Genomic DNA, 23553 nt, shown 5'->3' on the forward strand with positions numbered 1-23553 from the left:
CCACCTTCCTGCAAATGCCCCAGCCCTTCGAGGAGGGGGTTCCTTTTCCTTTTTGTGGTGCTGGGATGGAACATAGAGCCGGTCATGTGCAAAGCCCACTCTGCTGCACCCTGGGCCCTGGGCTGCTGTCTAGACGGGTCATGCAAGTGGGACCAGGATCTGTGTGCCTGTGATGAGTCCCTTCTCTGCCACAGCTGTGCAGAATGCTCCTCGCTTGCTGGCCAGCTCCCCTTGGTGGTGGAGGAATAGGGACGTTGTGCAAGGATCGGGCTGAGCGTCCCTCACCCAGAGCACCTGAAGTCAGAAGGTTCCCGATCTGGGTTTTAAAAACCTTGGGATATTTGAATACACGTAGTGAAGTACCTGGGGGACAGGACTGCTGTCTAACACAGAGCTCGCTGATGTCAGGTGCACACCGCTCACATGGTCTGAAGGTAATTTGTGCCGTCTCTTTGGTGCCCCTGTGTTTGGCCTTGTGTGAGGTCAGGTGTGGAGCTGTCCACCTGTGGGGTCAGGTTCATACTCAGGTCTCAGATTCTGCACCATTTGGGGTGCTGGCTTCTGGGTGAAGATTCACCTGTAACACACTTACAAATCTGCTGTGGGAGTGGACCCGGGTGGCCTCCACTTCTGATAGCAGGATGACATCAGACTTCCAAGTCCCCACTGCAATGACAACTCTAGGTCACGTTGGCCCATGCTGTGAGGTTCTAATTGGGATCTGTTCTTACAGATTTTATGCTTGGGAGGAATTTTCCTTATCTCCCTGAGTTTCAGGATCTGGTGTGGAGTGGCGCTGGAATGTTCTGTGCAGTTTCGTGCAGGTGTGTTTCGGGTCTCCCGGGCATACGTGTTCAGGAGGGGAGCTGACCAGGCATACGTGTTCAGGAGAGGAGCTGACCTGATGAGTCCTGTGTGAGCTCTGGGGTTGGCAGTCAGAAGAACGGCCCAGTGGTTTCCCAAAACACCTTCCTGCCCTGTGTCCCGGGTGCGCAGTCTCGGTCTCCATGCTCTCCCAGTGCTGCCTGCGCCCGTCCTGGGTCTGAAGGCAAGTCCTGCCTTCTCTTCCAAAAGTGTCACAGCCCAGCTCTTTCTGCCCTGTGATCCATTTAGAGTTGATTTTTGTGTCTCTGGTATGGAAAGGACCCCTCTTTGCTCCATTGTCCCAGTGTGATTTGTTATAACGACTGTCTTTGCTCAGTTAGTTGTCCTGGCATCTTTGCTGGAAATCAGCTGACCGTTTCTGAGCTTCATGTTGGTGGTCTGGGCGGGCGGCACCACGTTGTCCTGCCTGTCATTTGTGGCTTTATGTTTAGCTTTGAGCTTGGGAAGCTTGGTTCTTTCTCCAGCTGGTTTTGGCCACTCTGGGCCCTTACATTTCCACATGAATTTTTATATCAGCCTGTATATAAATTTACAAAGAAAAAATCAACTGGAATTTGGATAGGGATTGTATTCAGTCTATAGAAGACTTTGGAGTTACCTGGTCCCCAACATAGAAGTGCTCATTTACACTTTAAGTGATAAGCCAAGTTGTCTTTCATCTCTTTAGAAATAACTCAAAGATTGGAAATGGAACATGATCTCAGAGGAAAAAGTCTGAATAAAGAATTAAATCTTTTGTCTGTTTAAATGTGTTCCCCATAGTAAACTCACATAGAACCATAAACAAGATTAGTTTGTGAGGTTATCATTTAAAATTTAGCAAACCATCTTAAAATTTATGATATTTGACAAGTTGCATTTTAAAAGGATTATTTTCACTGGTTTCATTTTTTCAGCAATATATTCTAAACCAGGACGGGGCCTTGTTAAGTGGTGCTTCGTGCTTAAGAGCATGTGACCCGGCTCCCTGAGCAGAGGTGCCCTCTGACCTAGTTCCTGTGCCCTCCTCTTAGCTGGGAGGTGTCCCAAGCATCATGGAAAAGCACAGATGAGCACGTGATAAGCCCTTGGAGTTGCACCCCAGCCGTGTAGTGTAGACTTTTTAAAAAATTTTGGTGTTGGGAATGGAACCCAGGGTCTCATGCACGCACCAGCCTGCTGCCCACCAGCCCTCACCTTTGACCTTCCATACCAGGTAGAGAGGGCCATCCCTGCCTCCTCCAGGAGCTGAGGATTTCCTGGAAGCACTCAGGAATTTGGGCGCCCTGTGCTCTTGGCCAGACTTCTTGTTCCCCTTCTGTTTGTCCCCCTGTCTGCCTGCCATCCTTGGAAAGACCAGCTGAAGGGCACTGCCTCAGAGTTCCAGGACTGCTCTCCACCCAGCTGTGGTGAAAGGCAGGGTCTGGGGGCACCCGGAAAAGGCGTAGGCCCCAGAGGGCACCTGCCTTGGGCCAAGTTCACGCTCTCCAGACATCAAAGGAAACTCCTGGGCCCTCCTTCTGCCTTTGTTCAGAGTGCTGGAATCTGCCCTCCAGACAGTGGCTCACTGTTCATAGGCATGGCCAGAGTCAGAGGAAAAATTGGCCTTGGGAAGCTCTTGAAGAGTGGAGCTCTCAGGAGCCCAGAGTGAGCTCTGTGCTACCTGCTCTGCTGGCTCTGCAGCAGGACGGCCCAGCTGGACACCAGCAGCTGACGCTGCCCCAGGGTCCTGCCCCCAGCATGCTGTGTGGAGGCGCCCCTCCCCTACGGCAGCCCCCAGGCTGTTCTGTGGGACCTTTTAATCTTCCTCATCATGGCTGGGTGCCCTGCATTGCTGCCACAGTGAGGGCCACAACTCAGAGCTTCGAACATTAGACTCACGGTCTTCCCCCTTAGAAGGTGTGAACTCCAAAGTGGCAATCACTGGGCTGAAGCCAAAGTGACCCAGGGCTCTGTGGTCCTTCCTGGAGGCATGAGGAAGAGCCTCCCTTGCCTTCTATTTATTCATTTTTCTCTTTTTGTGGTACTGGGGACTGAACCCAAGGTGCTCTACCACTGAGCCTCATCCCAGCCATTTTTATTGCACTTTAAGACCCCGTCTTGCTGTAGTGCCATATTCGTGGGACCCCAGTAGACCTCCAGGAGCCAAATCCGATGCAAACACACAAGAGTCTTTATTGCAAGCTCGAGCCTGGATCCACAACCGTTCCCGAGGCAACGGTCTCAGGGAGTGAGTCCTGGTTCTTTGTTCAGTGAGGTTTTATAGGTTTTGGGGGGATACTCTATGTGTCACAAAATCACACAGCAAATCATTCCATACCACAGGAAAATCAAACAACAACTCTTAACATTGATTAGCACATTCACTGGTGGGGACAAGTTGGGTAAGGTGATTGGTTAGTACACGAGGGGGATTCGTTTGAACTGATTGGTTTAGGCCACGAGGGGTGTACATGCTGAACTACATGGTTTCCCAACATGTTATCAACCACCATAAACTACTGGGGGGTCATCTGGCATCCCAGGTTTTTTCCCTGTCTCATGCTGATTGGTGGCTGCTAGGGGGTTGCTATGGGTCCCCACCTAGCCTGACTGAGTCAGGGACACCTGGCGCCACACACCTCTCCTGTTATTTGTAGATAAACAACTCAGCAAGGTGGGTATGTGCATGTGTGTAGGAAGGCTCTGTGGGTTTTTCCAAGGACAAGGGTCATGCCCACTTCCTTGGACAGGCTTTGCTCTGAGGTAGAGGCTGGTTTCTCAAAAATGGAGTCACATCAGTTTCTCTTTGCTAAGTGGCCGAGGCCCTGGGACTGCAGATTGGTGCCGCGGTGCCCGCCCTTCCTTGCCTCTTGTGGAGACCCCTGCATGGCTTGGCTGGAGCCGCCCTGTCCATCTCCAGAACCAGCAGAGCAGCAGTCTCTGACTCACTGCCTCCACCGATGACCTCTGATCACACGGGGCCACCCAGATAATCCAAGGTCATCTCCCCACCTGAACTTCGGCGGACTGGCAACCTTAGTTCCCTCTTGCCTCAAACAGGACACTGCGCAGGCTCTGGGAACTGGGGAGGGGCATCCTTGAGGCCACTGTGACCCTGCCACGCTCCTGGGTCCCCAGGGCCTGGTGGCTGCTGGCACATACCACGTGTTCAGTGATGCACTAAGTATGTCTCTGTTTCATCAGTTTAAGCAACATTTCCTTTCAGAGAAGCAACACGGGAGTGGGAGAAGCCTGCAACTTGGAGCCAAAAGACCTGTGTTCAGGTCCAGTTTTGCCCTTTAGGAGCTGTGGGGCGACAGCTCACATGACCACACTGAGCCTAAGTCTGTCTTCTCTGCTTGCTGTCCCTGGGCCATTGAGTCACAGCACACAGTTCAGTCTTTAGGTATCTGTGGAGTCCTGCTGTGGGCCAGAGGAGGGCTCAGGCAGGTGTTCCTAGGGTGGGGCCACTGAGACGGTGGGAACTGTGAGGGAGTGGCCCTGGGGGTGTTCAGGGGCAGGTCAGGCCTGGGTGGCTGTGTGTTCCAGGAGCAGGAGGAGCCCAGGAGCGGGTCTTGGACACCGGCGTGGGGGAGCTCGGTCTGCACTGGGTAAATCAGAAGGGTTTGGAAGGAGGAAGTGACACAGTCTGACTTCCAGAGGGGAAAACGGACTCTGGTGTTGAGATCCACAAGACACCAGGTATTTGCTTCAGCGCCTCCTGGGGCTGTGGCCTGTGGGGTGGGAGCCGAGGAGGGGCAGCAAGGAAGCCAGCGGCTGTGGTGGTGATGACCTTGAAGGTGGGGACGAGAACATGAAGTTCTTTACACACTGTTCTTGTCTCGGGTTTTTTTGGAAACTTCCACAACAAGAAGTTGAAGATAAATACATTCTGTGGAAACAAATATCACAATCCAGCTGCTCAAATCAGGATCCCTCTGGCCGCTGTGGTCAGCTCAGAGGCCACTGCACTGTCCAGATGCCCAGCACCCAGTCAAGGAAGGTCACCCTGCTTGGAGAGGAGGCAGTGGCAGGGACAGGGCCCCCAGGGCAGGTCTAAGGCTGTTGGGGGACCCAGACCCCGCTCTTGTATGGCATCTGTGTGATCAGGTCACGGGGGGACTCTCTGGGGCTGTGCAGATGGGCTGCTCTGGCCCACCGTCTGTGCCTGAGCCCAGGAGAGCCCCAGATCCGCCTTTTCCTCCCGCCGTGCCTGCTGCGTCCTGTCTAAGGCTGGCCTGCTGTTGTGCCCTGCAGGGCATTGCCTTGGACAGGGTGTAAGACCCCAGAGACGGCCGAGCGGGGAGGACAGGAAGAGAGGCAGTGACCACCTTCCTCCAATGCCGGTGCCCACACCAGGTCATTTTTTTGCAGATGCCTGGGTCAGCGGCTGCCTGTGACATGACAACTAGGAAGGTGGGGCCGCCCTCTGGACTTTAGGAAATTCCTGTTGCCCACAGACAGCTCATAGCTGAGGCTCACTGCCCTGGGGGGGGGTGGTTTCATGGATGGCCTTTTAGACTGATCCACGCCCTCTCCCAGGCCCTGACTCATGGAGAGAAGTCTGTTTCCTGCTAAGAAGGTTCACCCTGCACCTGCAGAAAGGAGGCCTGGGCTCCTAGGTCACCCTAACCCAATTCTTCCTGGGACTTCACCTCTACCTGGGACCCCTGCTGTAAGAAGCTCTGACCCCAGTGATTAGGAAAGAAAGAGAAGTCTTTTCATTGCGTGAGTCAGAGTCATGCATCGTGCTGAATACTTTGAACAATTCAGACACAGCAGAGCGAGGAGCGCTGCCCTCTGAGGTCCCCAGCAGGAGCTGCTGCAGGAGCTCAGCCTCTGTCTCCTGCGGTTCCCCTCATTCCCCTCGCTGTCTAAGGTCCTTAGTGGCCTGTCTGGATGGTGCTCTGCTTCCTCGTGAGAGGGTGTTGTGAGGGAAGGAAGACACCCTGGGGATGTGTTTCCATTCTTTTGCTAACGCCGGAATGTCAGGAATCTTCTCTCCTGCTTCCTTCTCTGAATTCCCCAGCTCTGTGGCTTCAGGACACAGGCCTTGGGGGACAGTGTCTGGAGACTGGGTGGGCCTATGATTGAGTGGCTCCTGAGGCAGACCCCCATGCTGTCATGGTCACAGACCAGTGCTGCCCACCCCCTGGACATCCTTCTGTGAAACGCCTCTTGCATTCCAGCCTGGGTGCTCTGCTGGGCTCCTTCTTCTCCAGGAGGCAGAGCCCAGCACAAGCTGCGCCTTGGAAATGTAGTGGTCATCCACCACCGCGCACTCCTGACCACAGGAGCATGCTGCCATGAGATTTCTGATGCCACCAACCTGCACTGAAGGGTTCTTGCCTCAAGTGGACAGGGTGGTCTGAGGGTTAGGGGGTCTACTGAGTCACGTGTGCACCATGCAGCTGAGCCCTGTGTGTGCGCATGTGTGTGCGTGCGTGTGTGCGTGCGTGTGTGTGCACGCGTGCACATGCAGGCGGGTGTGGGACAGGAAGAAGTGAGTGTGTTGCAAGTGCTGCAGTCGGAAGAGCAAGGCTGGGCAGCTGGCTTCGCCCAGAGCCCCTGGTCCCTGTGCGATGAGCGAGCATTGTCACAGAGCTGGAAGAACCAGGTGTCATTGCTGACCCCATTTCCATTTGACAAGATTTGAAAACCAAGACAGAGCCAGGCCAGGCCTGGGACTGTCTCAGAGCCCCCTTCCTGTCAGGCCGTGCTCTAAGGTGGCTCTAAGCGCTGCAGGTTCCTGGGTGTTGACGTAGACAACCTGAAACAAGGCTTAGGAGGTGCTGGCAACTCAGAGTCAAGACCAAGAGGGACAGGTGCCTTCACGGCAGGCTGGGCTGCCCCTTATGTGCCCATGGTTCCCCATGCACCTCCGGGGCAGCAGCACTATGTCTCGTGTCTCTGAAACCCATTTGCCAAGAAACCTTTTCCCCAAAAAGCGCCTGAAGGCCTCGATGCCCATAGGGGACGCTGGGAGTCACTGAATGATGCCATCTCACCCACATGCCATCGAGTGTTCTTCTGGAACCTGGGCTTGATGGTTCTCTGGCGTCCCGTGCTGTGGTCCACTAGAACCACATTCCCACTCCTAGTGGCCAGGCCTTGAGGTTGGCAAGGAGAGTGAGTCATGGTGCCCTTGTGAGGGCTCTGTGTCCTTGAGAGGCCCAGCGCTGAGTCAGTGTGTGGACGCTTATGAGGCCACGCCCATCTATCCTCTGCCCTGCTGGAAGTGGGTCTGGAGTGCCCCAAAGGCCCTGTGTGGGAGGCTGGGTCCCCAGGGTGGTGCTCTGGGGAGGAGGTGGGGCTTTGCGGGAGGCCTTTCAGGTTGTTAGGGACATGCCCTTGGTGGGGAGACAGGCCCTGGTCCCCCACTTTTCCTGTCTGTTGCTGCCTGGCTCACGGTAAGTGGAGCTTCGCCATGATGTGCTGCCCAGAGCCTCGGGGTGACCCCCCAACGGACTGACGCTGCCCGGATGCACACCAGAATAAGCCTGTTGTCTTCCTGAGTTGGTCACGGCAGGCATTTCATGACAGTGATGCAGAGCTGACACATATCCCCCGGTAAGCACTGTCCAGGGAGCTGGAGTGCTTGACTCCCCCTCTTACAGAGGGATACCCCGGGCAGACCCCTTCCTCTGTATGCTGGACAGCTGTGGTTAAGAGCCACTGAGGACGTGGACATCTGCTCTTTTGAAGACGAGCATTACCTTTCACAATTCCCGGGCTGCTTCTAAACAATTAAATGAGCCACAAAGTGACCTGAGCCCTGGAGTCTAGTCTCACAGGTGTGTCGTTGGTAACTGGGGAAGAAGGGATTTTGAACTGACATCTATTGGGCTGATTCTCCAACATCCTTTCCGTGAGATTTTAAAACAGAGCTTTGTTAGCCTCCTGGGATCCTGACCTTCATTTCTAGCCGAGTCTTTCTGCCAGTGTCCCCTGGGTCCTAGTCCTGACCCTGCGGAAGTCACGTGGCGTCGTGGGGCGTTCGGAGGCTGACGGTGGCGCATCTGCTTTATGTATGTGGAAAGTGTGTGCTAGGAGTGAGTCATCGTTTTGTCCCCCACAAACATTACCCTTGGTCAGTGCATTATTGACTTCTGGAAGTGAGATGGGAACTTCTAACACATTAAAACCCCTACGTCCCCGGCAATAAAGCCCTCTAAGTGGCTGAGCCAGCAGATTTATTTCAAAGTGATTCCGTTTGGAGGAAGGAAGGAATGAGTAATGCCTCCTTTGCCACCGTCTCTTCAATCATTCATGAGGCCTGCGCCCCGCCCGCTCGAGGAGGCCTGGGTGGAAGGGAGCTCCGTCCACCTCAGGCCACCGCTGCCTGGCTCCCCGGGAGCTTTGAGAAATGAAGTTTGTACGACTCTCTTCCTAAGGTGGAGGCTGTTTTGAAAACCATAGGCATTTTGTCGGTGTGACACGTGGATCTCAGGCCACCTGGGCGTACACCGTGGGAGCCTAGCAATTGCAGCAGGCACACTTGGGAGGCATCAGTGGGCTTGGAAAGACCCGTGACAGACAGTTGCCTCCTCCTGAGAGTTTTGGGGTGGTATTTGTTGGACCGAGGAGCTTGCAGGGCCAGGGCCAGCAAGCAGGGACACTGCTTGGGGCTGCCCCGGCCACCAGCTCTGCAAGGTTCCAGCCATCTCTCCAGCGTGCTCTTTCCTTCCCTTGGGACACGTATTTTCTTGCTGCTATGTAATCTCCTGGGATTGCCCGGGGTGGCCGTGTTAGATCAGTGACGGGCAGTGCAGAGAAGACAGTTCACAGGATGGTGACATTGGAAGTAAAATTGGGCTTTGGGTTTTGCACTCTTGAGGAGGTTTCATGGTCTGGAAACCGCAAGCCTGTGGGGGGGGTGGTGAGGGGAGGAAAGTTAACAGGAGCCCTGGAAGAATCCCATGAGGAGTTTGCAGACCCTGTGGGGACAACAGTGGAAGCACACGTTGATGTCAGTGGTCTAACGTCTGTCTGTGTCCTTGGCAGTTCCATTCCCTGGCGCCCATGTACTACCGAGGGTCGGCCGCTGCCGTGATCGTGTACGACATCACCAAACAGGTGAGAGCGCCTCCTTTAGGACCAGGGGCCCTTGTGGTGACATCCCTGTCTCGGGGGACCCCAGCAGAGCTGGCACTGTTGAGTCTTGCCAGGAGCCTGGGACGAGGCCTCCTAGTGGGTGGTCAAGGGCAAGGACCCTCCCTGAGCGTATGTCACCCGTACCTGATGAAGCGTCTCAGACTTACCTCTAAATCAGAGCACAGAGAACCTCCCTTTCTAAACACTGGACCGTCCACATGTAGATTTTGTCCCCAGATCTTGTCTGCTGACATTGCCTCCAGAGTGTCAGCATTTTAAGAAAAAGTTCATCTTTCAGCTCTGTTTCATTAAGTCTGCGTACTTATTTTCTGGTATTGTTTTGATCGTGCTCCTTTAAATGCCAAGGGCACAGGCGCACGCAGGTGCGTGTGCTGTGTTTGTGTACAGTTGTCACCCTGTCTCCAGTTTCAGTCACCCAAGGTCAACTGCCATCAGAAAATATGAAGTGGAAAATTCCAGAAAGACATTTCCTAAGTTTCAATGACTTCCATTGCAGGGCACGGTCATAGTCATCCCATGCTGTTGTTAATTTATAAATCAAACGTCATCATGCACATGTAGGTGCAGGAAAATCAGGGTGAACACTGGGGCCTGGGACTGCGTGCTGTCAGGCATCCACTGAGGGTCTTGGGGCGCATCCCCCACAGATGAGGGCAGTGTGTACAGAATTCAGGTGCATGTGTTGTCCCTGAGTTGGGGCTGTAGGGTCTCATGGGCAAGTAGATGCAGTAGTTTGGCGGCATTTTCCCCGATTTCCAGCAACTGGATCATGACTTCTTCCCCTGACGTGCCACTCAGTGTGCATGGTCCTTGCTCTAGTGACACTATGCTGTCCTGAGTTCTGACCCCTCTCCTGTGACCTGAGGGATGGTGGTGAAGGCCCGTGCAGGCAAGCAGGCTCCTCCACCAGAGTCAAGGCCGCGGCTGAGTTTGTCGGTGCTGGGGCGGAACATGAGGCCTCACACCCCAGGCAGGCTCTCCCAGGGAGCCACCTCCCAGCCCTGAGAGCATTAAATCTATGCTATTTATAGAAAAACGACTACAGTGATTTTCTGAACCTCACCAGGTGTTAATTTTGGAGAAAGGAAACTGCCATAAACTATTTAGGGATCACGTAGCTAATGTTGACTATGAGAGTTTCTTAAAAGTGTTGGTCTCCTCTAAATTATGGGGAGATTGTGTTTGTACTTGGCCAAATGTCACATTGGCGGGTCGGCTCAACAACTGCCTTGTGCTCTGGTCTAGGATTCATTCCACACGCTGAAGAAATGGGTGAAAGAACTGAAGGAACATGGCCCAGAACGCATCGTGGTGGCCATCGCAGGGAACAAGTGTGACCTCTCAGACATCAGGTGAGCCGGCTCGAGCCTGTTCGCAGGGCTCGCCCTTTGCCCTCCTCCCCGCCTGGCTGGGGGTTCTGGCCTCCCTGGGTGATGACACAGTTGATAGCTACTCACTTGTGGTGGTCAACTGGTCAAGGAGAATTGATGCAAATCTGATGGCCAGGAGATGAGGAATGTTAAAATCCAACCCATGTGGAGCATGGTGGCACACGCCTGTAATCCTAGTGACTTGGGAGGCTGAGGCAGGAGAATCACAAGTTTGAGGCCAGTCTCTGCAACTTAGTGAGGCCCTAACCAATTCAGTAAGACCCTATTTTCTAAATAAAACATGAAAAGGACTGGGGATGTGGCTCAGTGGTTCAGCACCCCTGGGTTTAATCCCTAGTACAAAAAAAAAATCAAAACCAACAATCCCTATGCAGCACAGTCACATGCCTGACCCTAGGTATCTCTGTAGTGTTTTGTTGACTTTTTTATTGTTACGATTTCCATTACTATTCTCATTCCCACTAACAATTTTAGCAACACATTTGTATGGAAAATGACCATTTGAATTCTTAATACTTTCCGTAGCATCCGTGCCTGTTTTAATTCTGGATTTTAACCTAAGCATATAGTCTGGTCCACAGAACATCGCTGTGGGGTTCGGAGGTCTGACTCTGGTGCATTTCCTAGGAGCACAGCTACACGATGGCCCCCTGTGACGTGGGTCCTGTAGCTTCCTTAGCCTGGTGCTTGCTGTGTTAGAATACCTGAGGCTGGGCACTATAAAGAAAAGAGGCTTCTTGAGCTTTGTCTGGAGGTTCAAGAACGTGACAGTGGTATCCTGGCAAGTGTCCCGTGGCTGTTGCATAACATAAAGGGACCAGCTGTGTGCAGAAGGGTCACTTGGTGACACAGTAGCCACGCAGAGCTGGGGCCAGTTTCTCTCTTCACAGCCCTAACCCTACGGGAGCTGGCTGAGGGTGCAGTGGGCACTACATTCACCCCTCCCTGGGGTGGTGCCCACCGTCAGTCAGCCTCGCCTCTGAAGGGTCCCACAGCTCAGCACCCCCACATGGGGACTGTGCCCCTGGGGCACACTCAGTCACATCCACACCAGAGCACACAGAGAGGGGTGCAGGGACCCAGTTCACACGGCTGGAGTTTGAAGTGGCTCCCTCTAGCCTAGTGAGTGAGCTGTTTAATTATCTGAATGGGATTAAGAAAGGCTGTGCAGTGGTCCCCCTGCTTACATGGGGACACAGTCCACGGTCTTCAGTGGGTGCCTGAAGCTGCAGGTGGTACCCCATTTCTCCTATCTATACATCCTCTGGGAAAGCTTATTTACACAGCACAGCAGAGGACCCCAACCACAGATGGAAACGAAACGCAACAATCATAACCTGTAATAAAAATTATTCAAATGTAAACCATTTTTCCTGGAATTTTCCACTTAATGTTTTTGAACCCACTGAGGGGGGCGGGGGTCTGCTGCATTGGACCATGTGGTCCCCATTCCTGATCTAATTTTAGGATGTCCAGTCGTCGATTTTCACAAGGACAGTTATGTCAGGCTTCTGGTTTTGCTAATCCAAATTTGACCAAACCAGAGTTAAATAAGCAATGAAAATGGATCTTGCAAAGGTCTGTATCACGGCATTTGACAAATTGCTCGGCTGCTTTGGGATTTCAGAAGCCTTATATCATGTTGCATCTTGTTGGTTTATAGTAATAGCCATAAACCCACTTAATTGTCTGTTTTCCTGGGGGTTGGACGATCCTCAAGCTCCCTGGACTGAGTTCAGATGTCTGCCGTCTTTGCTGTGATCCGGAAAGGCTGCCCGGCCCCTACCTGCAGGATCGCTTTCCGCTCGCTCTGGGAGCAGGGCAGGGTAGTGGCCTTGGCTGGAGCAGGGTCCAGTGGAAATAGTTCCCAGAGGAATGGCCTTGGTGAGGGCTCATGTTTAGGTAGAGCTGGCGTCCAGTTGAAATGGGCATTTGCCGGCCAGCAACATCTGCCTGGGGCAGCAGGGCTGCCTTCACCTCTAGTGGCCAGGACACCCAGCCTTGGTCTCCAGAGATCCTGGCTTGGTATTCTCTGGTTCAAGTTCAAAATATCGAAGCAGTTAAGAGGCCCCTGCGGCTCAGGGAGGGCTCTGTCACAGGGTGGCTCCTCAACCAGGGAGACGGGCCTGCCCCGTGCTGGCCTGTGGACACTCACCTCTTAGCCAAGGCCGCCCTGTGAGCACTGGCACTGTGCCTTCCTCTGCAGCATTCTGGTGCCCAGCGGATTCCTGCCTGGGCCGTGGTCAGGATCCCTGGCTGACACAACCCACCGCCTCACTCCCGACTGGAGATGCACTCACAACCCAGGTCCTGTGGGAGAACCCAAGGCCACCCAGTCTTGCCTCTAGGGGTGACGTCAGGGCTGCTGATCCGCAGCCCACAGTCCCAGGTAGTGCCTTTTCTGCCAGGTCTCTCACTGACCTCTTGTCAGGCACAAAACCATTTTAGATGGCATTTGTTTTTGGCTCATGTAGCAAGGAAATCACTCTGTGATTCTCCTTCAACCTCTGATTAGGTCAACGAGAAAGTCTAGTTTGATCCTTGTACCTTTAAACAGTATTACTTGCAAACAATAAGTTAAATTGAAATAGCTTATGAACCACAAAATCCATAAAATTCTAAGTGTGTGGCTCAGTAAGTTCAGTACTCACAGAGGTGATTCTAGAACCTTCCCATCACCCTACAAAGAGTGTCACACCTGTTGGTTGAGTCACAGGCACCAGGACAGCTAAGCACTGAGAGGACATAGAATGGAGGACCCAGCATCCCATAGCCAGGCGCACTGTGGTAGCCAGGAGCAACCAAGGCAGTGTGTGAAGAGGCCCTGGGATAGCACGGAAGTGACCCTGCACAGCTGCGCTCAGCTGGCTGACAGAGGAGGGACGGGGAGGAAGGCAGGAGAGCCTTTCCCACAGGGAGCTCCGGTGGTCCAACTTCACAGGCAAAATGAAAACAAATGCCAACCTATGGGTCATGGATTTTAATGTAAAACCATAAAACTTTCAGAAAAACTCCTAAGAGAAATTAGGATCTAAGGCTAAAGAGTCTTTTTTTAATATTTATTTTTTAGTTGTAAATGGACACAATATCTTTATTTTATTTCTTATGTTGTGCTGAGGATTGAACCCAGGGCCTCGCATGTGCTAGGCAAGCGCTCTACTGCTGAGCCACAACCCCAGCCCAGGCTAAAGAATTCTTAGACTTGACACCAGCAACATGCCCTTGCCAGGTGATAGGACTGTACAGAATTTGACACCCACCAGTGGACACAAGGAAACCTAGGAAGACAGCACGGGACAGGGTCTCAGTGCTGACATCTTTTCTTGATGGTTTTGTGAAATGTGACCCTGTTGGGAAACTGCAAAAGTGCAAGGAATCTCTTGGTATTATTTTTGACAGCTGCTTGTGCATCTATATTGCCTCACTAAAAATTCAATGAATAAAAAGTTTATTTAGATAAAATGGTGAATGTTGGAACAGTGGTTTGTGTGGTATGTCTACATATGCACGTTACATACACACCATTTGTACATACAGCAAAACTCAGAGGGGCTATTGCCGGGTTTCTGTTCTCGAGACTAAAAGGCTCAAGGATCACTCCAGGAAAACTGGGCTAACTGGGCTGCACAAAATAACCACACAAGAGACACAAATACCTTTTTGTTTGGGTCGCTGTGACGGCTCCTCTGACCTTAAGGGTCTGCAGGAAGAGAGAGCGAGAGCACACGTGCTGACCCCTTTTATTGAGGAGAAGCTATTCAAATGAGGCAAGGGGTCAGGTTTCAGGGCGCTGAGTCTATCTTCATGATGTCCACTGTCAGCAAGTTGACTGACATCTGGGTAGGCCACACCCAAGGGCACAGTAAGAGAAGGGGACACACACAAGGCACTTCCATGGAAGATTCTACCCTAAACAGGGCAAGAGGTTATATTACAAAGGAACAGTTGAGCGTAGCTCCACCCATGGGGCTGTAGCAAGACACACCCATGCATGAGACACCGTCCCTCCAACCCAAGAAGGGTGGGGAGAACTCTGCCACATTTCTGTGATTGAGCGCCTCAGCACCCAGCCGGGGAGTATGACCCAGTCACGGGCAAGGTTGGTCTCCCACAGGCTATGTTCCCCTGAAGTTTTGTGAACACATCGAGCCAAGTGATCAACCAAGTCACACACCAGTGTGCAAAGGAAACACAGGAGAAGGCTATGAGACTCCCTCCAGAAGTGGGACATGGCTCAGTGGTTCAGTGCTTGCTGGGCTGGCCCTGGGCTTGATCCTCAGCACTGCAAAACAAACAAACAGAAACCCAAGGCAGCAACCAAAGCCTCCCACCCAGGCAACAGGAGGCCCGCCCTACGGTCTCTGCCCCAAACACATGAGACAGGAATATTCCAGGAAAAGGTGGGACCTGTGAGCCAAAGGGCCTCTGTCCGTCGGGCGTCCCATGCAGGACAGGGGCGATGGCCAGCTGGTCTGTCTGCTGCAGACCTCCCCTGGCCTGGGTTTTCTGGGGAGTCAGCCAAGTCTGCAAACCTCCCAGGCTTTATTCAGAGCTTGACCTTCTTTTCCTCTAATCCCCAAATGCTTTGCTCTCCTGTAATTCCCAGAAAACAGTATTTTCATCAGGGGTTGCAAGGGACTCGTGTGTGTATGTGTGTGTGTGTGTGTGTGTGTGTGTGTGTGTGAGAGAGAGAGAGAGAGAGAGAGAGAGAGAGATCTCTCACCCAGCAGGCTCTAATGGCACAAGTCTGTCAGCTGTGGGAGGAGCTCTGCCGCCGTGTGACAGGTGCTGAGACAGGAGTAGAGCAGCTTCTGAACTGGGCTCCACCGTTGGAGGCATCTGAGTGCACAGTGCCGGGCAGAGGAGGAGCCCGCTCAGGGATCAGTGTGCATCATGTGCTTGCTCCAGAGGACGCAGGTGGAGGGGCCTCTATCCCAACTGCTGGGCCAGTGGTGATTAGATCTCAGAATCTGGAGACTTGTGTGGGCATAAAGTCGTCAGGGAGCAGACTGAGGAGCTGGCACTGCTCCCGCCGGCCTGTCTCGCTCCCTGCCCGCAGCTTGGCCGGGGGTCTCATAGAAAAACAAGCCTCTCAGAAGGGCTGGGAGCCTTGTCCTGGGCCTGGCAGGAAAGTGGGGCAATCGAGTGCTGAGAGAGAAGAAATGGGTGACCTTGCCTCTGGGCTTTAGAAGGTTCATTAACTTCCGAATCCACAGGGCACTTGTTAAAAGTTCCAGGATCCAGCTCCAGAGGCTGTCACTCACACAAGAGGGAGGCAGGGAACTCGGCCATTTTTAGTGATCCTTTGGCAAGTGTCCACAGACTGGACCAGATGCGGAAAGCATTGCCTTAGGTGAGAGGAGTGGGTGGGAGAGAGAAGGAGTCCATCCCGGATCTAGCCTGGCTCTGCCAGGGGCTCTGACTGCAGGCCCCACTGCCTTCCTCTCTTGTGCCCTCCAGACCCCAGGAGAACTGAAGCAGGCCAGCACTGTCCGTGCCCACAGCAGGAGGAGCAGCCCAGCTGCCCCGCCCCTCTTCCTGGGCTCTCACCTTGATGGCCCTCAGGAGAACCAGCCGGGGCTGGTCTGCCTGCCTCTGTCAGGATGAGGCCCTGCAGGCTACAGCCTGACACCCAGCCCCTCCCTGGTTGTCTTTGGCACAGGCAAGGGATTAGGGTCACCTGGCCGTGCAGTGTCCATGAAGGGGCTGCAGGTACTTCAGGAAACATCTGCTTGGATTGTCAGAGGGCCAGGACCCTCCAGTGGCGGGTCAGAGAAGAACGGGCAGCCTCTCCCTACCTGAGCCTTCAGCAGAATGACCCCTCACCCTTCCTCTGGGGTCAAGGTCGTCTCTGTGAGCAAGGCTCCACTCATAGCCACCACCACAGTCCACCTCCTGGGGAAACTGCTGCCCAGCCCTCCCAGAGCAGGCCTGTCCCTGTGCCCATGCTTGGCCTCATCTCCTTGGGTCCACACCCTGTGCTGGGCCTTCTGGACTCCCAGGTGTGGGCTCTTCCTTGGGGCACTGGCCTTTGTCCAGTGGATGCTCCTGTGAGCAGCTCCTCACACTCAGGGTCTGTGGGCACTTCCTGGTTCCATAGCGTTGGGCTGTGAGTCAGGAGGGGCGAGGGAGGGTGCAGGAGACGGCCGATGGAGGGCATCAAGCCTCGTTTGTTCTGTCTTCCAGGGGGAGTGGGGAAGGCCTCCCAGCAAGGCTATGGGCCGGAGCTGGTCCTCCTGGGCAGCCCTGCTTGTGGGTAGCCCTCTGCCAGGACCCCAGCTCCCAGCGATGGCAGCCCAGGAGGCCCTGCGGACGTCGGTCTGGCCTCTTCCCTGTCTGAGGAGTGGACTCGTGGTCTAGGGACTTATGTCAGCACTGGAGTGTCTCTAGCTCTAAGGGGGACCCTTGGGGCTGCTGCCCCTGAGTGGAGAATGTCCCTCCTGGACTGGAGGCTGTGGCCAGCTGAGGGCACTGGAGGGGAGAGGGCCAACAGTGTGGTCAGGGAGAAGGGGCTTTGTCCCACCAGCACTAGGTCATTCAGTCAGCAAAGCTGTTTCCGTGGCTGGATCTTTTTTTTTGGTACCAGGGATTGGACTCAGGGGTACTTGACCACTGAGCCACACCCCCAGCCTATTTTGTATTTTATTAGGGACAGGGTCTCACTGAGTTGTTTACCACCTCGCTAAATTGCCAAGGCTGGCTTTGAACTCGTGATCCTCCTGCCTCCGCCTCCCAAGCCCCTGGGATCACAGACGTGTGCCCCTGTGCCTGGCTGGAGGGAGGCAGCTTTGGGAGGAGGTGGAGCAGGGGGTGAACGTGGTACGTGTGATAGGGAGGGTCGGCGCCTTGCTGGCTGAGAGGTTAGAAAGGGCACAGGGAATGGGTCCCCAGTGGCCAGTGTGCTGGACAGGAGGGCTCCTGCCCCTGCTTCCCCTTCACTCAGGACGGTGGCAGCTGTTGCTGCCTGTCGGCACCATCTCCTCCAGAGCCTGTGGTGGCCCTGGGCTCCTGATGCTTCAGGAGACACTGCTAGTTGGAGATAGGACACCCGTTTGCCAGCCTTTTGGCGGGCAGTGAGAGCTGTCTGGATTCCTGGGGGCTGTGCAGCTAACACCGGGCAGCTCCTCTGTTGCTCCACGTTTGGGAGTAATGCTGACATTTTCAACAGATTAAAAACATATTTGGAAATACACATTTTGGGGGCGGAAAATAAGAATTATATTGCTTTCACGTGACTCCAAAATGTATTCCAGTCTTGGGAGTGGGCCAAAAAATGGACATAGGAAATTTTTTATTACTAATTACACAAACCAAATAACAGAATTTGAGATACTGGATAATAAAGATCTGATGTATCCCAAATGTTCGAAGGTACATGTTGGAGCACATCGCGGCTGACCACTGGTCTGGAGGCCGCGTCACGGCACATGGTGCTTTCTTATGTAACACTGAGGCACCAGGGCCATGCCCTTGGTGTGTGCCTCATGCCGAGAGCGGCCCGCTCCTGCCTGCCCAGATGCCCTGCCGAAGCTGGGTGCCCCTGCTGCTTTCCAGGTCGGGGAGGGTGCCAAGGCTGCTCCTGTGCCCTGTGTTAGCCATGAGGAAACCAAGCCCAGAGCACCTGGGGGGAGGGGCAGTCATGTGTTCCAGGGCCTGCGATCTTGACCTTCCTGCCAGCCTGCATCTCATAAGAAATAAAGTACAAATGGGACCCATGATCAGCAGTAATCCCCAAGCCAGCAAGAGGGGAAACGGAGCCGGTCTGACCCTGCTGGGGGATTTGGAGCTCACTGCTCTGTCCAGCGGTTCTCTGGGCTCTTCAGGACCAGCCTAAACTTCTGCCTGGAGAAAGGCTGTTAAGGAGCCAAGGTACGGCCAAGGCCCCCAAGAGAACCCTGTTTTACGCTCTTGGAATCCTGCAGGATTCCAAGTGCTGATGTTTTCCATGAGAAACAGGCCACACAGGCCTGAGGCTGGAACCTGACACCAGGGCGGGGCCGTGGTCAGCAGCTCCCACACAGGGTGTTAAGCAGGCAGGACCCGTGGGAACCCGGGCGCCCAGGACAGGTGAAGGGCTCAGATGATTGAAGTGGGTCATTGTCCAGTCAGACTGTTTCTGTGAAGGTAGTAATTATTCTTTGTTCTTTAAAAAGAAAACCATTTCAGTTGTCATTCCACTGGTGGGTAAACCAGTTTGTGTCGTAAACACTAGCATTTTTAGCAGAGGTTTGGTTCTTCTCAGTTGCCTCAACCCTGTGTTAGTTACACAGATATTTTTTTGCATATTTAGGGACAATACAGGCTGGCGGGAGCGTAGTGAGCTCTTACTGTCCACAGGGTGGGTGCTGAGGAGGGAAGGCTGGGAGGCCCTGCATGTGGTCCCCTAACCTCCCTCTGAACACTCGACTCTGATGGGATGCTGTGGACAATTCCCAAGGCGTCGGGCTGCAGTACCATAAGCTAGTGGGATGTTTTTGACGGACAAGAGTCCCACTGGGCACTCAGCTGTCTCTGCTCACTGTGACCGTGTTACGCAGGCTGGCTTGGTCGGTCTGTTAAACTTGACCTTGAACAGGGCTGTGCCTGGGAGAGAGTGAAAGCACAGGGGGAGTTTTAAAGGAGGCGTTCTGTCATGTTCCAGGAGAGAGGTGGAATGTAAGTGCCTAGCCACTGCCAGGGTGGAACTCTGGAAGTGTGACATACTGCTGGAAGCCACCAGATTTGTCTTGGGAAAGGCTCAAGTGCCTTGTCCTTGCATATCCTTCTGCCTGCAAAATGGGGCTGAGCAACGGATGTCTCGCCGTGTTCCTCGCAGAGTTGCCTTGGCACAGAGGACCAAACTCTCGTTTCACAGGGTCCGGTTCCTAGTGGGTAGAGTGCAGACTTGTCCACCCCCTTAGTGCAGTCCACCCACTTAGTGGGCAGCGGGTGGGAGCTGCCGGAATGTGGGGCTTGCCCTTGAGACGTCTGATGGGGTAGTTCAGGGGCACCAGATCCTCATGCCTAGCCAGCCCCAGATAACTGCTGGCACAGGTGGTCAGTGTACTTGCTCTGGGAAACCAGGCCCCAGGCTGTCTAGAAGGCTGAGTCCAGGAGGACTGCAGGGTCCTGGTCTTCCTCTGTCCTTCTCCTTGTTCTTAGTGTCCAGGTGTTTTGGTTTTTAACTTGAGTGTTTGATTTTCTGGGAAAACAAGGACTTTTCTGCATGCTCCAAGGTACCTGGAAGCATCTTGGCAGAAGTGGGCACTGCAGTGAACCCTGTGAGCTCTGGTGTTGCGAGGCCCTGCCACTGCTGGGTGGAGTCCTCTGCACACTGAGGCTGTCGGGCAGTGAAGCTCCCTCTTGGCCAGTCTACGTGCGGTCCTTGTTTTCGTGGGAATTTCCTTAATTGCTAGCCAGATTAGTAAAACCAAGATTATCCTCTGAATAACTGTTGGAATAGAGCGTCTGCTCTTTACCTACACACAAACCAACTTGAAAAAACATTAGAAATTAAGCTCTTCATGAAACTAGTAATACAAATTTATAATACCCAATGATCAATTATTGGCATGTATATAATATAAAAATTTTTTGAAGACTTGCAAATCTTAGGAATGAATTTAGCAAGAAATGAGTCAAATCTAAATAGATAAAACTTTCCCAAAGGGCATAAAAGAAGACTTCAGTGGAAATGGGTACCTCTTCCTTGGATAGGGCACTGGAGTATTGTAAAAATGTCCATCTGCTCTAAATTGATGTGTGAATCTGCTAAGGTATCCATCAAATAACAAAAATGACTCTTGTAAAAGAGGTTTTGTAGAACGATCCTAAAATTCATGTAGAAAACTAAACATAGTGTTGAGGGGGAACTTATCCCTTCAGATTCAGTAGTAAATTATTGACAGCGCTGCCCAGACTGGACCAAAGGATCGGCAAACAGCCCGGAGGACCAAGAGGTGGGGAGAAATAGACAGGGAAATTAGTTTATGATAAAGATGATACTTAAATCAGTGTAAAAAAAGGAGTAATCAGTAATATTGGGATGATTAGCTAGTCACAGGCGAAAAATCAGGCAAGATAAATTCAAAATGGAATAAAGATTCAGATGTCAAATAACAAAACCATAAAAGTCGGAGAAGACAGATGAACTGCAGAGTTGAGCTTGGACGTGGGTGACCCTGCACCATGACCTCTATCAGACCCAGGACCACAGAAGCCACTGAGGAAAGTGGTGACATTGACAAGGTGGAGGCTTCCCTGTGGCAAAAAATACCCAAACAAGGTCCCGAGACAAAGGACAGGCTGGAAGGGTGTGGAAAGGCTGGCTGTGCAAGGGGCACCTTCCCGGATCAGGAAAGGATCCCAAGGGCCTCCAGAGTGGGCGGCTCACTCCAGGGGTCGCCGGGCTCCCCTGCTCCCCACCACCCTGGGGTCGCTCCGAATGGACTTCAGAGTTTTTTAATCAAGAAAAGATTTGAGAACATGAGGCTGCTTCCTCTTGGGGTCCTTCATGGAAGCCAGCGTGCTTGGGGAGTAGGCTGGCAGTTCCTGCCCCTGTGTGGCAGAGGAGCGGGGACCCAGACGAGCCCTCCTGGGGCGTAAGGTGGCAGTGGACTCCGAGGAACCCGATAGCTCCCGTTCTCTGCCACGCATGTCTGCCCAAGTCTTGGCTTTTGTGGGAGGGCGCAGGAGCCAGCGCCTGCTGACTCGGCTCTGCCAAGGTCTACCTGAGAAATGCCGACTCGGGGCCTCCCCTGTGGCAGGGCCTCTCCTGTGGGCAGGGCCTCCTGCGGGTGTTCACAGCGCCCACTCTCTTGGCACGAGGGGATCCTATGGTGGTCACCCACCCGCTGGCAGGAGTGGGGGCCTGGGACCTGGGGAAGTGCGTGAGGAGGACGCTTAGTGGAGGAGGGGCTTTCCCTGGGCAGCACCTGGGGCCTGAGCCTGGCCACCTCCCCAGTCAGGTTCTTACCTAGGCCGCCTGTGCCCGCCCCTGACCTCACCCTGGTGCTGGACAGCGTCCTGCTGGTGGATGGAGTGGAGGGAGCTCAGTGGGGCTGAAGTAGCCTTATTCCACCCGTAACCCAGCGGGTGGACGCCCCTCCTCGCAGGCAGGACTTCTGGGACACCGGCTTCCTTCCTGCAGCCATGGTGCAGGAGGACGGGGACCTGAGCTGGCCTACTGTAGAATGTGTCAGCTGCAAGCTGCAGGGGACACCCATGCACAGCCCAAGGACCCTGTGGGCAGCACAGGCCTGTTGAACCTCCTAGAGCCCCTATTCCTCCCAACATGGTGTCCAGTGCCTGCCACCTGACTGAATGCCAGCACCAGCTGCCCAGGGTGGAGCAGACCTCTCAGGTTGAGGGCTCAGTCCCACAAGGTGGCCCCTATATGAGACGTTCAGGAACTTTCTGCTCTGCCACAGTGAGGAAGCACTGGCAGACTCCCGCGTGGTCACCACTTGGCTGTTGTTATGGAGGGACTCTTGCTAACCCTCCTGACTCTCAGTAACCACCGGCTCCTTAGATGTTTCCACAGCCAGAACTGTGGCCTGGTAGTGTCGCGCAGTGGTGAGGCCCAGGGTCGAAACCCCCATCACAAGAAGCCAACCAACAAAGACCAAAGGACATCAAGGACTCAAGTCCTGCAGATCCTAGTGGCTTTATTTGCAATGCCCGAGTCGGGCAGGCATTTGGACTGAAGTGGTTTGGAATGCCCGCCCACTTCGGGGCAGTTACACCCTGCCAGGGACAAGGAAGTGAGGCCGGGTCTGCCTCAGTGGCCACAGGGCAGACGCTACAGCCTTCTCTGGCTGAGACCTGGAAAGTTCTCTTCTCGTATGACTGGGGTCCATAAGGAATCTGAAGGCCGATGTAGAATCTTCTCGGTAACTTTATACACCAGTCGAGACCACGTGTGCGGCGTTTGAAGGCAGGGAGAGGAGGGTCGGGGTGCCGTCCCTGATTCCCTGCCCGGTTCTGGCTTGGTGTCTTCCCTGTCTCCTTCCCACAGCCGTCCTTCTGGTCAGTGGATTGTCTCTCACCTCCAGCCTCAGAAGAGCTCCAGATCCTCCTTCCCCCTCCCCCGTCCACTTAGTGCACTTGCATTCCTGGAGCCACCCTGTCACCTCCTGTTCTTCAGAGGCCACTGGGTATGAAACCAGGCTTGAGGGGCCTTCCTGGCCATCTGCCATGATTCCCGTGGACCTCTCCCAACAGACACCCTGAACTCGGTCCACTTGGACCCCAGAGTGTTCCCTCGTGAAGCCACCGTGGCATCCAGCAGAGTGGGGTGCAGAACCCACTTTTGATGGTACCTGGAGCTGGGTGCCTGCTCCCCCCACCCCCACCCGGCTCAGCTGTCAGGGTCACCCGTGAGGTGACTCCTTCAGGGCTTCTTCCTAAGTCAAAAGAGACCACTTTCTATCCTCTGATTTTTTAAAAATAGTATTTTAGCTATCGATGGACCTTTACTTATTTGTTTTTATGTCTCACACATGTGAGGCGAGTGTTCTGCCTCTGACCCCAGCCCAGCCCCAGCCCACAGGTGCATTTTGTGTGTCTTTGTTCTAAAGTGCAGGCTGTAGAAGGCAGGGTCCCACATTGTCCCCCCATGTGCAAGAGGCATACAACGGCTGCCGGATGAATATTCACTGAAAAATAAATGAACTTCCATAGCATAAAAACTCTGTCCTTCTTTTGGGGGATCCACCACAGCATCTTCACACTGAAAACGGAGCTGTCCATCTCTTTGAGGCTGTTCATGTAGGTTGAGTGCGTGTCCTGAAGCCTTCGGGGAACTGCCTGTGAGAAGTGAAGGCCTTGAAGTGCCAACCACGTGGTCACACAGCCACTGTCACTTCCAGGTCCTCAAATCATGTCACATGTTTCCTCTGGTTTGTTAAAGCTGATACACTTGTCCCTTGTTATCCTGTGGGCATGGGTTCTAGGACCCCCTAAGGTCACCCAAGTCTGGGTGCTCAGGTCCCTATGTGGAATGAATGGCCTGTATCTACAGAGAACCTGCCCATGTCCCCTGTGACTGAGTGGCCTCTGAATCGTGACCTCGCAGTGTGAATGTTAAGGGCAGTTGTCACACCGCGCCATTGGGGAGTCACGTTGAGGGGAAGCCTCTGCATGGGCTCAGTATAGGCACCGTTTTATTTTGGATATTCGGGATCTGCAGCTGGTCAAATTTGTGGACCCAGAACCTGTGGAC

The 23553-nt window shown here is 53.7% G+C and overlaps 1 protein-coding gene and 1 long non-coding RNA gene across 4 annotated transcripts in view; one reads left to right on the top strand and one right to left on the bottom strand.

Moving 5' to 3' along the window:
• Rab31 (RAB31, member RAS oncogene family) overlaps positions 1–23553 on the top strand; it is a 94094-nt gene that overhangs the window by 58454 nt on the left and 12087 nt on the right. For all 3 annotated transcript variants that reach the window (XM_046421413.2, XM_046421414.2, XM_046421415.2), the window contains 2 exons: positions 8851–8922; positions 10207–10313. In XM_046421413.2, coding sequence (XP_046277369.1) covers positions 8851–8922; positions 10207–10313 — 179 coding nt within the window. The remainder of the gene's footprint in view (positions 1–8850; positions 8923–10206; positions 10314–23553) is intronic.
• On the bottom strand, positions 13837–15812 carry LOC124077175 (uncharacterized). The gene is made up of 3 exons (XR_006846563.2): positions 15076–15812; positions 14527–14945; positions 13837–14261 (listed from the first exon to the last, which is right to left on the bottom strand). It is a non-coding gene; the product is annotated as an uncharacterized LOC124077175 (long non-coding RNA).

This window comes from Marmota monax, unplaced genomic scaffold, assembly GCF_021218885.2.
Source record: "Marmota monax isolate L192 unplaced genomic scaffold, Marmota_monax_Labrador192_F-V1.1 WCK01_AAM20220418_F8-fsc00254, whole genome shotgun sequence".
NCBI lineage: Eukaryota > Metazoa > Chordata > Mammalia > Rodentia > Sciuridae > Marmota > Marmota monax.